Below are 14,330 nucleotides of genomic sequence, written 5' to 3' on the forward strand. Positions count from 1 at the left end.
TGACTCTAATTTCCAGCATCTGCATGTCCTCAATATGGCCGAGTTGATTTTTAACTTTGTCCACCCCAGTCCAACACCAGCAACTCCACGCATGAGGCATAGAGATATTCCTGAAGAAGGGCTCATGCCCGAAATGTCGATTCTCCTGCTCTTTGGATGCTGCCTGACCTGCTGCGCTTTTCCAGCAACACATTTTCATCATCTGCATCTGCAGTCCTCACTTTCTCCTCCATAGAGATATATGCAGCCCTGAAACAGACCTTTCGGCCCAACTCATCTATACCAACCAGATACCCGAAATCAATCTGGTCCCACTTGACCTATATTGAAGGGTCTTTCCCGAAACGTGTTTTTCTGATGCTACTTGATTTGCTGCACTTTTTCCTGCTCCACATTTTATGGACTCAGAGTTTCCAGCCTCTGCAGTTCTAACTATCTCCCTCTAAACCTTTCTTACTTATACACCCCGTTAAATGTTGTAATTGCACCAGCCTCCACCACTTCCTCTACAGACAAAAAAAAACTGCAGATGCTGGATTCCAAGGTAGACAAGCAGGAGGCTGGTTAGAACACAGTAAGCCAGGCAGCATCAGGAGGTGGAGAAATCACCATTTTGGGTGTAATCCTTTTTCAGGACTGGGAGTGGGGATAAGGGGAGCCGCAGATAAGGAGAGGTGGGGAAGGGTTTTGGGTGGGGAGAGGGGTGGAGTGATGAGGCAGGGATAGGTGAATTCAGGTAAAGGGTATGGCCTGCTTGGTTAATGGGAGGAATGAATCCAGTTGGTAGCTGGAGAAGGGTCAGAGGACCACTTCCTCTGGCAGCTCGTTCCACACAAGCATCACCATGTAGTTGCAGTTCCCATCTGAACCACACACACACACACATCTGCCCTTTTTTGAATATAGCACAATGTGCTTAATATCTGGATTCTTCATTTTAATCCCGTTTGAGAATATACACCTGGGACACTCTCTGTACATCACGAGGAGTGACAGCCCCACATCTGGGGTAGTGGTGGAACTCTCATCCAGCAGCCTCCGATTCAGAATTGCTCCTGAACTACAGCAGACCCAATTATTCATCTACCTTAATTAGTGTCTGAGATATAACCCATACAAATGATAAAAGGTCTTGTGCCTCTCTAGTGTTTCTTCATCTGGCTCAGATCGTCTAGTCCCACCAACACTGGAAGTTGTCACACCATATTTGAACAAGTTGATTAAAATGTCTAAAAAAACAAAATATTTCTTCGTAAGATTATGTTAGTGTTTATTATTGTTTCATTTTTGTTTGAAAGTGGTACAATTGTAATTTAAGTATATTGCTATTAAGGCAGATCTTTCATTAATACATATTTGATGTAAATTAACATTTTCTATTTAATACATAGTAATACATTGTATAATGTCCATATTGATTTAAATAGAAATTAATATACAATATTAATGCATAACTGCTTCATTCCTGCAGATAATTTATCCTTTGTTTAATTTATAATAGAGATTATGTTCCTGTAGCGTGAAGGGCAAGGTGGAAGGGATAAGGAACAATGGATGAATAAAGATATTGAGATTCTGGTCAAGAATAAGAAAGAGTCATATATTACATATATACAATTGAGATCAAATCAATTTCTTGAAGAGTATCAAGGGTGTAGCGTCATCGAGTCATTCAGCATGGAAACAGACTCTGCGGTCCAACCAGTCCATACCAAACATAACCCTAAACTGAACCAGTCCCACCTGCTTTGCTCCTGACCCATATCCTTCCAAACCTAGGAAAATCAGGAGGGCAAAAAGGGGATATGAGATACCCCTCAATCTCTAACACTTCAGGAAAAAAGCCCCAGCCAATTCATCCTCTCCCTTTAGCTCAAAGCCTAAAATCAGTGACAACATGGCTGTAAATCCTTTCTGAACCCTTTCAACCTTAGTATCAAAAATATATCAGTCTCTTATCTTGAACATACTGTCAAAGTAGCTGTGCTGAGATTTGCAGTGCATCTTGGAGATGGTATATACTGTTGCTACTGTCCAGTGGTGGATAGAGCAAATGTTGAAGGTCATGGATGGGCGAGCAGTCAAGCAGGCTGTTTTGTCCTGGATGGTGCTGAGCTTCTAGGGTCTTACTGGAACTGCACTCATCTAGGCAAGTGAGGAATATTCCATTTTTCTCCTGACCAGTACCATGTAGATGGTGGACAAGTTCCGGAGGGTTAGGAGGAGTTTCTGCAGAATTCCGAACCCCTGTCTTGCTCATTTATATGGCTGGTCCAGTTCAGTTTCTGGTTAATGGTGACCCAGGGTCTTGACAGTCGAGGATAAAGTGATGATAATGTTATTGAATGTCAAGGGGAGATGGATAGGGTTTCTCTTGTTGGAGATGGCCAGTGTCATGTATGTTACTTGGGGTTTTTTAGCCTAAGAATGAGAACTCTGTTTTTCCAGATTTCTAGGGTTATCCCTAGAGACAGACCTTCATCCCTCGTTCTATCTTGTCGTTCCCATCTAAACCTAACACACACCCACACACACACCCACCCACACAGACCCACACACACACCCACACCCACACACACACCCATCCACACCCCTACACATACCCACACACACACCCACAGTGCCACACCCCCCCCACACACATCCACACACACACACACACACACAGGCCCACCCATACACAGACACATTCACACACAGACCCACCCACACTCACACACACATACTGACACACTCACACACAGACCCAGCCACACACAGACCCACCCACACCCACACACACATACTGACACACTCACACACAGACCCACACACACACTGACACACTCACACACAGACCCACCCACACACACACACAGACCCACCCACACACACACAGACCCACACACAGACCCACCCACACACCCACCCACAGACCCACCCACACACCCCCCACACACACACACAAACACACCCCCCCACACAGACCCACCCACACACCCACACACAGACCCACCCACACACGCACGCACACCCACACAGACCCACCCGCACCCACACACACACACACAGACCCACCCACACACACACGCACACCCACACAGACCCACCCGCACCCACACACACACGCCCACACAGACCCACCCGCACCCACACACTCACACCCACTGCCACACACCCACACACACACTGACACGCACAGACCCACTCACACACTGCCATACCCACACACATACACACACTGCCACACATACACACTGACACTCACAGACCAGCACACACACACACTGCCACACACCCACACACACACACTGCCACACTGCCACGCACACTGACACACACCCACAGACACTGACACCCACCCGCACACACACAGATCAACACACACATCCATACACACAGTGCCACACACCCACACCCACCCATACACTGACATACCCACAAACAGACACACACACACATCCACACCCACGTTGACACACACCCCCCCCCACACACAGACCCACCCACACCCACACACTGACACCCATACCCACGCATACTGACACCTACACCCACACACACACTGACATATACACCTAGACACACACACTGATACCCACACCAACACTGATACACACAGACCTGCACTTCTTTGAATAGAGCAGAGCGTGCTTCACACCGGAAGTCTTCAGTTGAATATCTTTTTTTAGAATATGCACTGGGACACTCTGTACCTCACTAGGAATGACAGCCCCACATCTGGGGTGGTAGTGGAACTCACATCCACCAGTCTCCTCTCCAGAGTTTCTCCTGAACCACAGCAAACCCAATTATTCATCTACTTCAATTAGTGTCTGAGATACACCCTATACAATGATCATGGGTCTTGTGCCTCTGGCTCAGATAGTCTGGGTTCAAATCCCACCAATGGTGGAAGTATGTTACACCATATTTGAACAAGTTGATTAAAATTACTATAAAATCAATTATTCTTTGTAGGATTATGTGAGTACGTATTATTCATTTATGTTTGAAAACAATTGTTAATTAAGTATATTGCTATTAACACAGATCTTTCATGAATAGATATTAGATGTTTGATGTAAATTAACAGCATTTTCTATTTACACAGTCATAGAGGTATACAGCACAAAAGCAGACCCTTCCCTCCAACTCGCCCAGGCCGACCTGATATCTGAAACTAATCTAGTCCCATTTGCCAGCATTTGGCCCCTACCCCTCTGAACCCTTCCAATTCATATACCTATCCAGATGCCTTTTAAATGTTGTAATTATACACTTCTCTGGGAGTTCATTTCATACACACCATCCTCTGCATTAAAAAATTTCCCCTTAGGTCCCTTTTAAATGTTTCCCCTCTCATCCTAAACCTCTGCCCTCTAGTTCTGGACTCCCCCACTCCAGGGAGTCAGTGAGTGAGGCCCCTTTTGGTCATGGCTGACCATGGGTTGCATCCTAGTTGTTCTAGCTTTCTGCTTCCCTGAAGCAACACCCCTTGTGTCTGGAGAGACCAATACTGGAGTGACAGTCCCGGTCGCAGAGGTCACATCTGTATGTGGTCATTGATCTGATCGAGCTGTTGTACTCCTTCCTGTGTGCCCGCTTGTCTGCTGCAGCGGCGCTCGTCCAGGGACATAGTAATATACAATCTGCATATTGAGTTGTCATAATTAATATACAATATTAATTCATAATTATTTCATTTCTGCATATGATTTAAGGTATATTTGTGCAATTATTAATAGGGATTATGTTCCTGTTAGAGTGAAGGGTAAGGTTGGTAAGAGTAGGGAACAATGGATGAATAGAGATGTTGAGGTTCTGGTCAAGAATAAGAAAGTCAGGTATTATATCCAGACAACTGGGATCAAATTAATCTCTTGAGGAATACAAGGTATGTAGGGGCATTTTTAAGAGGGAATTCAGGAGGGCAAAAAGGGGATATGAGATTGTCTTGGCAGATAAGATTAAGCATAATCCAAAGAGATTCTACAAGTCCGTTAAGAGCAAAAAAGCAACTTGGGAGAGAAAAGGGCCCTATGAATATCAACGAGGTTGTCTATGTGTTGAACCACAGGAGATGAGAGAGACACTAAACGAATGTTCATTGTCAGATTTTACGTGGAGGAAGAAATGAATGCTACAGAACTCAGGGAAATAAATATTTATGTTTTGGAAAAAGTTCACATTACAGAAGAGGAATTCATGGAGGTCTTAGAAAACATAAAGGTGAATAAATCTCTTGGACCTGATCAAGTGTATCTCAGGCTGTTGTGGGAAGTCAGGGAAGAAATTGTGGGGCCCCTAGCAGAGATAACCATGGCTGAGTTGCCAGAGACTGGAGGGGGGCTAATGTTGTGCCTTTACTTAAGAGAGGGGCAGCACAGTGGCTCAGTGATTAGACTGCTGTCTCACAGCACCAGAGACCCAGGTTTGATTCCAGGCTTGGGCAACTGTGCAAACTCCACACAGACAATCTCCCCGGGTCTGCGTGGGTTTCCTCCGGGTGCTCCAGTTTCCTCCCACAATCCAACAAAGTGCATGTTAGGTGAATTGGCCATGCTAAATTGCCCATAGTATTCAGGGATGTGTAGCTGGGTGCATTGGTCAGGGGTAAATGTAAGATATAGGTCTGGGTGGGTTACCCTTTGGAGGGTCGGTGTGGACTTGTTAGGCCAAAGGGCACTGTAAGGATTCTATAAAGGCTGTAAGAAGAAGCTTGAGAACTATAGATATATGAGTCTGACATTGGTGATTAGTATGTTGTTGGAGGTGACTCTGACCAATAGGATTTACATGCATGTGGAGAGGCAAGGTCTGATTGAGAATAGTCAGCATGGCTTTGTATGAGGGAAATTGTGACTTTCAAACTTGATTGAGCGTTTTAAGGAAGGTAACCAGAAAGATTGACGAGGGCAGAGCAGTAGATTTTGTTTACATGAACTTTAGTAAAACTTTTGACAAGGTTCTGCATGGTGGACTAATTAGTAAAGTTAGATCAATGGGATTCAGGGTGAACTTGCCAATTGGATACAAAATTGGCTTCACCACAGGAGACAGAGGGTGATGGTAGAGGGTTGTTTTTCAGATTGGAGACGTGTGACTAGCAGCATTCCACAGAAATTGGTGCTGGGTCCACTTTTACTTATCATCTGTTTAAATAATTTGGATGAGAATTTAGGAGGCATGATTAGTCAGTTTGTGGATGATACCAAAATTGGTGCTACAGTGGACAGTGAAGAAGGCTATCCAGGATTATTAAGAGACCTTGATCAATTAGGTCAGTGGACTGAGGAGTGGCAGATGTAGCTTAATTTGGATAAACACAAGGTATTTCACTTAGGTACAACAAACAAGGGTAGGACTTCCACAATAAATGGTCAGGCCTTGGGTAATGTTTGAGAACAGAGAGACCTAGGGGTTCAGGTTCATAATTCTTTGAAATTTGCATCACATGTAGACAGGGTGGTTAAGGTGGCATTTAGCACATTTGCCTTCATTACCCAGACCATTGAGTATAGAAGTTGGGACGTCATGTTAAGGGTTGCAGAGGACATTGGTGCGACCTCTTCTGGAATACTGTGTCCAGTTCTGGTCAGACTGCTAGAGGAAGAACCTTATTAATATGGAGAGGGTTCAGAAAAGGTTTACTAGGATGTTGCCAAGAATGGAAGGTGTGAGTTATATAGATTGGATCGAGTGGGATGTTTTTCACTGGAGTGTCCGAGGTTGACAAGTGACTTTATAGTGGTTTATAAAATCATGAGGGGCATAGATAAGGTGAACAGCGATATTCTTGTCTCCAGCTGGGGCAGTTCAAAACTACTGACATTTCTTTAAAAGCATGGACGGGTTGGACCAAAGGGTCTGTTTCCATGCTGTACATCTCTATGACTCTATGACACAGGGGCAACTATTTTACATACAGAGTGGTTGGTAAATGGAATGAATAGTCAGAGAAAGCTGTGGATGCAAGTATAGTTACAACCTTTAAAATACATTTGGATAAATACATAAATAGTCCAAACGCAGACAAGTGGGATAAGTTTACTTTGAGAACATAGTTGGTGTGGACTAATTGGACCAAATGATCTGCTTCCATGCTATATGACTCAATGAGGTATATTATGTTTAATTATAGAGAGAGATGCTAATATTTGACCGAAATTAATATCCAATGCAGCGCCTGCACTTTTTGGATTAGCCAACACACGAAGATAGTACAATGTTTTGTGTTTGACGTTATCATTTTGCCGAAAGAGAAAAAGTACAGCATTTTTGCGAGTTTTTGTTCGAGTCCAGAACACCTAGGGCCTGGTTCTGCATTGCAGGAGGACACTGAGTCAGGCACGTATTTGGGATTTATAAATGGTCTCAAAGATGAAATTGACAGAGTACGGGAACTCCTATACCAGCACAGTGATAGCCTAATAATCTACATTGTCTGGACAAATCTCGGTGGAATAAAAACCCTGATTTTATAATTTTCAAAACAAATTGCAAACTGTAAATATGTTATCGGTTGAGGATAACTGACCTGTTGAAATGTTGCAGTTTTCTTCTATTTAACACATTGATATAAATAATTATTAATGCATAAATAACTTGCTACCACAGTCTGAATTATTTCAGTCAGACACTGAGATTATTAAAGGCTGCACCTCCGTGATCAGCTGCCATAATTACATGTGTAAATATCGCACGTATTAGTAATCCATAAACCACCAGTTATTCCATTTATTTGTTCCTAAATGTATCATTATTGGAATAAACTGTTTCAGTTCACTTTTATGAAGCTGGGAAGCACACTGTTTAGTAATGCACTACTCAAAAACCAGAGGATTGCTTTGAGATTTACAGCATAGTGACTCTCAGCCAATTGCTGGGAGGGGGTGAGGGATGATGGCAAATCATCTCAATTGGTTGTACACAAGGGTGATGGGTGCAGGGAGAATAAAGAAATTAATCATTGATGATAATAATACCCACACATTAACACAAAATCCCAGCTAACGTTCCCAGTGCAGGACTGAGGAAGTGCTGCACAGTCAGAGGTGCCGTCTTTCAGATAAGACATTAAACCAACCTGCCCTCCGAAATAAATATAAAATGCTGCATATGCTGATCAAAAAAACAAGAAGTTCTGGAGAAACACAGCAGCTAGCCTCATTTTTGGAGAGGGAAAGAGAGTTCACATTTAGAGACCAGAATGACTTTTAGAGTCATACAGCACGGTCAGTCCAACCAGTCCATGGCAATCATAATCCCAAACTAAACTAGCCCGACTTGCCTGCGTTTGATCCAATTCACTCCAAACATTTCCTATTCATGTCCTGATCCAAATGAGTTTTAACCATTGCAACTGTAGCTGCATTCACCACTTCCACTGGACATTCATTCCACGCATTAACCACGCTGTGTGTAAAAAAGAAATTGCCTCTCAAGTCTTTTTAAACCTTTCTCCTCTCATGTTCAAAATATGTCCTCTGTCTTGAAATCCCCCACCTTTTCTATGCACCTCATTATTTTGTAAGCCTCTAAAAGGTCACCTCTCAACCTCCTGTGCTCCAGTGAAAAAAGGTCCCAGCCTATCCAACTTCGAATTATAACTCAAACCCGACATTCCCGGCAACATCCTGGTAAATCTCTTCTGAACCCTCTCTCAAAACTTCATCTATTCTTTCAGTTGGACCTAAAAGATCCCATAGCACAGTTTTAATTGAACTGCAGATATGCTGAGAGTTACCACTCAACCTCCATCACTACAATTGATCATTTGATCACTACAATTGATTATTTGGTCACATAATTGTTTGTGGATCTTGCTGTGTGTTAATTTGTTGCCGTACTCTCTACGACACTGACAATATTTCAGAAATTACCTCAGTTATGGTAAAGCATCTTGATGTTTGTAAAGGTGCCGTATAAATGTAAGTTTTTCTTTATATGGGGCAATAGCCTACCAAGAGATTTTTGAGAAAAGAGGGCATTTGCATTTGGGTTGAGGGGGTTAGAAGGTTCACCTGACAGGTTGTCTAGTTTGGGAAAGTTTACGACGTGGTAAGCAGGTTCAGAGGTGAAAGGGTACGAATCAAAATACATAAAAAAGAATTAAAGGGTGGTCAGGATGTGAAATTTTACACCACAAATTCCAACTGAAGCAGTGAGATTATGATAATATTTCTCATAGCAGAATTAGGTGTTGGCCTGATAAAAAAAATGTAGATGATACAGAGGCTGAGCGGGAGAGTGGCATTGGGTAAGTGTTGCTGTTGTAGAGCATTATGCAAATCATGTAAATAGTGGTTTATAGTCACAATAACCTGATGAAGGAGTGTCGCTCTGAAAGCTAGTGTGCTTCCAATTAAACCTGTTGGACTATAACCTGGGTGTGTGTGATTTTTAATTTTGTACACCCAGTCCAACACCGGCATCTCCAAATCATGTAAATAGTGGAGTCAGGTCAGGGGAGTGTTCCAGGTCAAACCATCTTCAGCTGCCTCATTAATGACCTTCCCTATATTATAAGATCAGATGTGGGGAGGTTCACTGATGATTGTATAATGCTCATCACACTCAACTCCTCAGGCACTGAAGTAGGCCATATCCAGATTCAGTAAAACCTGAACAACGTTGTGGCTTGGGTTGTTAAGTGGAATGTAACGTTCGGTCCACACAAATGCCGAGCAATAACCATCTCCATCAAAACAGATTCCCTTAACATCCAGTTATCATCACTGATTCCTACTTTGACAGCCTGAGGACCACTATTGACCAGAAGCAGAACCGAACCAAAGATATAAACACTGTGGCTGCATGTGCATGTCAACAGCTGGGATTTCTGTGGCAAGCAACTCACCTCCTGTCTCCCCAAAATCTGTCCACCATTTGGCAAAGCACAAGTAAAAAAGGCGTTTGGTATATTTTCCTTTGTTGGTCAGAGTATTGAGTACAGGAGTTGGGAGGTCATGTTGCAGCTGTACAGGACATTGGTTAGGCCACTGTTGGAATATTGCATGCAGTTCGGGTCTCCTTCCTATCGGAAAGATGTTGTGAAACTTGAAAGGGTTCAGAAAAGGTTTACAAGGATGTTGCCAAGGTTGGAGGATTTGAGTTATCAGGAGAGGCCGAACAGGCTGGGGCTGTTTTCCCTGGAGCGTCAGAGGCTGAGGGTGACCTTATAGAGGTTTACAAAATTATGAGTGGCATGGATAGGATAAATAGACAAAGTTTTTCCCTGGGATCGGGGAGTCCAGAACTAGAGGGCATGGGGTAAGGGTGAGAAGGGAAAGATATAAAAGAGAGCTACGGGGCAACTTTTTCACGCAGAGGGTGGTACGTGTATGGAATGAGCTGCCAGAGGATGTGGTGGAGTTTGGTACAATTGCAACATTTAAGAGGCATTTGGATGGGTATATGAATAGGAAGGGTTTGGAGGGATATGAGCCGGCTGCTGGCAGGTGGGACTAGATTGGGTTGGGATATCTGGTTGGCATGGACGGGTTGGACCGAAGGGTCTGTTTCCATGCTGTACATCTCTATGACTCTAAGTCAGGAGTGTGATGGAATACTCTTCCCCTTGCATGGATCAGTGCAGCTCCAAGAATACTCAAGATTCTTAATGCCATCCAGGACAGAAGTGCCAACTTGGTTGGCAACCAACCTTCACCTTATCCACTCCTTTCACCCCAGTGCACAGCAGTTACAAAGGGTAGCATCTACAAGATGCACTACAGCAACTCACCAAACCTCTCTACACTGTACCTGCAAGCTCCACTACCTAGGTAGACGAGGGCAGCAAATGTATGAGAATACCACCAGTTGCAAGTTTCCTTTCAATCCACAAACCATCCAGACTTTGAAATTGATCACTATTCCTCTGCTGGATCGAATCTTGAAAGTCCCTGCTGAGTGGCAGCTCCTGCTGCTGCCTGGCTTGCTGTGTTCTTCCAGCCTCCTGCCTGCTGAGTGGGGAGCAGCATTTTTGGCAGCATTTTCACAATGCAGGTGGGAAAGCCTCAAATTGAAAATGAAGTGTGTGACTGACCACAAACTAAGCCATTTCTCTTTAAGATTCATTTTTTTTAGTAATGTATTGTTACATTGTAACATTTTCTTTAAAATCAGCGTTAAATAGAAATCTGCAACTTTCACTTATTCCCAAATCTTTGCCAAAAGGTATAGAAAATGATCTAAAATTGGACTGAAACTTAACATTTTAATTTTTAAGTTGTTTGTTGCCAATGTATTGAGGAAGCATTATATTAGCTTTGCATTGTCCTTCCCAGGAGTGCCTGATGGAGAAAGTTTAGAGGTTGCTTTACTTTCAGTTTAAAAGAGTAAAGGGAGTTTGACTCTGTATCCAAAGCCATGTGGTACTTGTTCTGGGAGTGTTTGATGGGGACAGTGTGAAGAGAGCTTTAATTTCTGTTGAAAAGAGTAGAGGGACCTTTACGCTGCATTTAATCAAATGCTGTCCCTGTCCTGGGAGTGTTTGATGGTGACAGTGTAGGAAGAGCTTTACTGTGTATCTAACCTCAACTTTACTTGTCCTGGGAATGTTTGATGAGGTCAGCGTAGAGGAAATTTCACTCTATCTAACTCCATGCTGTACCGACCCTGGGGGGATTTGATGGGAATGATGGAGACATTGCTCTATTCTGAATCTAACCCTCAAGTGTATCTGTCCTGGGATGTGCTTAATTACCTAAAGTTCTATTTTTTGAATATGGGATGTGTGAATATGAAATGCTCTGAATATTCTGTGTGTGGTGGTAGGTGTTGAATCGGATATTGCAGGGAAGGTCAACACTGATCATGACCAGTAAAGACTACAGAGAGCAAACAGGACTTTCATCAGAAACACTGTTGAAGTTGAAGGTTGGTTCTGAAACTTCTGCTGTCTTGTCAATGTCCATTTGCCATTTGGAACAGTCCCTTTGGCCTGCGCTGCCCAGCCACCAAACGCACTTTCCTACGGATCATGTGAAGTTCCTCTCTGTAATCCTTGTGGTGCATTTGGATGTATCCCCGAGGTTCACAAAATGTCTGCGTAACAGAGAATTGGATCAAAACATGGCAGCATTCACAGGAAAGTGCAGTGACATTATTAGGGCTGAAATCCTGCCCTCAAGCAAACTGTCTCTCTCTTTGACCCCTGTTGTAATTTCTCTCCAAATTCTTAATCTATCTATTTTCCCAATGCAACTTCCTCTCATTCCTGGATTCTTTCCTTTTTCAACTGTAGTTTCTTACTTTATCTGCCACTCTGGCTTTCCCTCCCTCTCCCTCGCTCTGAAACTCTCTGCAACTTGCAATGTCAGGACCCTTTTCCTATCTCCCACTCACTGTCTATGTGTAAGCATCTCTCTCTCTCTCTCTCTCTCTCATTTTACCTCTTTCAGTCCCTTTCCATCCCCCTGTCTTCCACTCTTTTCCCGCACACTCTATTTCTCTCTCTGAGTTTCTCTTTCTTAGTCTCTTGAACTAAGTCGCATTTCCCCTGATTCACCTTGTAACACTGGCAAAAGATTGTTGTGAAGTCCACATACACTGTGTAATCAGAATTTCCATCAACCTTCTGACAGGACCATGGTCAATCAGGAGAAAATAAGGTTATTCCCAATGTTCCTCTCTTTCTCATGATCTGTCTCACATTTTATTGCTCTCTTTGTTTTCACGTGTTCCTTGCATCCCCCCTTCATTTATTCACTGTCTCTTCCTTTCTATCCTTTATCTTCCTCTTTTTCCATCTCCCTCTCTATCGTTCCCCTTCTGTCTCTCTCATGCACACTGGGCATGATTATAATTGATACAAAATCTTATGCTGACACACAGTTTAAATTGCATCCTCTATTGCTGTCACTCCCCAATGGCCCCTGTTAACCTGTGGCCATCCCAGTTAGTTACCGCAAATTCCTGGAAGAATTCCTTGTATCCATTCTTTAAAATGTAAAGCTCCGGAAAGCAGAGGTTTGGATACACATTTGCATTCCGGTCCATTCTCCTGAGACTCCGACAACTGGGAAGAACAGAAAAAAAAAGAGAAAATGAATGTTGTGTTGGCAACAAGACATCAATTTGATCAGTTTTTAATGACAACAAAGCCACTGGTTCCATCTCATATTTCCATTTTTTTGGATTATTTGTGATTTTTAAAATTCAATTGTACAACGTGTTGTGATTCTGAGTTGCCCATGTTAATTTCACATAACTGGCTGCTTCAGTGGAAGATGGTGCACCCGGTTTCTACCTGGGATTTCTCATTGGACTTGACTTGGATCTCCAGTGTCCGTGTTTCAGAGCCCAGCAGCAGGGGTTTACCATTAATCAAAAACTAAAACTAAACTGAATCAGTAATAGGCATACTGTGGTTACTGTAGTGGCTGTAACAGTCAGCAAAGTGAACTTCATGGAATATGTTCCCTAATTGGGGCAGTTAACCAGCTAACGGATATAAACAGGAGTGATTCCAACGCTATTTTAATTTAGTCCTTGCCCTCCCCTTCACTGTTTTGATCACACAGCATTGCCCTTTGATGTGAAGGGCACTGCTTGTCACAGGCCACTCGGGTGTCTTCCTACTTTTCCTGGTGGTGGAAATTGAATAAAGATTTGTACACCTTGTCTCTCACTGTGTCTCTCACCTGCGCACACACACCATGGGTGCTGGGGTTAAAAATAATAAGCACTACCGCAGTTAGGCGATAGTGTGGGGGTTAAAAAGAAAATTAACAAAAGAGAAAAGAAAAAAAAAAGAAAGAAGAAAAAAAATGATAAACAGGAGTGATAAGCACTACCGCAGTTAGGCAGTAGTATGGGGGTTAATTTTTTAAAAAATATAAGTTTTTGATCACACAGCAAAAAAATAAAGAAAAAAAATTAACACGGAATTAAAAAGAAATAAACAGGAGTGTCTTTGCCACCGGGCGGTGGGGATGCCCAATGGCTCTCTACGCGGGAGTCCTCCCCCTTTCTCTCAGGGATCTGGGATGGAGGGTGCTGCACGCAGCGTTCCCCTGCAACTGCAGATTGCGGTGGTTCATGGACTCCCAGCCCAACAGCTTGTTCTGTGGTGCTGTAGAGTCCATGGGGCGTTTGCACTCCCTTTTTGATTTTCTTAAAAACCTCCTCCTCTGCTTTTGGTTGCACTTCAGTCCCACGCTTCTGATCTTCGGGCACCCGGTACGGAGGAGGGAGGGCAGGTCTGAAGACCTCCTCGTAGGTCTGCTCCTGGGCCTGGCCAAACTGGCCATAAACAGGTCCATGCAGCGGGCCTTAGAGGGGGTCGTTAGGGCCGACTGCCTGGCCCTCTTCCGCGGTTACGTTAGGGCCCGGGTGTCCTTGGA

General features: G+C 43.5%; 1 protein-coding gene across 1 annotated transcript in view; it reads right to left on the reverse strand.

Annotated features, from left to right (window-relative positions):
- Window positions 1–11,889: 11,889 nt before the first annotated feature.
- cdc25d (cell division cycle 25 homolog d) overlaps window positions 11,890–14,330 on the reverse strand; it is a 32,850-nt gene continuing 30,409 nt past the window's right edge. The window contains exons 11-12 of the mRNA XM_060841812.1: window positions 12,892–13,003; window positions 11,890–12,030 (exon numbers count right to left, since the gene is read on the reverse strand). Of these exons, the coding sequence (XP_060697795.1) occupies window positions 11,890–12,030; window positions 12,892–13,003 (253 nt within the window). The remainder of the gene's footprint in view (window positions 12,031–12,891; window positions 13,004–14,330) is intronic.

Source organism: Hemiscyllium ocellatum, chromosome 22, assembly GCF_020745735.1.
Source record: "Hemiscyllium ocellatum isolate sHemOce1 chromosome 22, sHemOce1.pat.X.cur, whole genome shotgun sequence".
NCBI lineage: Eukaryota > Metazoa > Chordata > Chondrichthyes > Orectolobiformes > Hemiscylliidae > Hemiscyllium > Hemiscyllium ocellatum.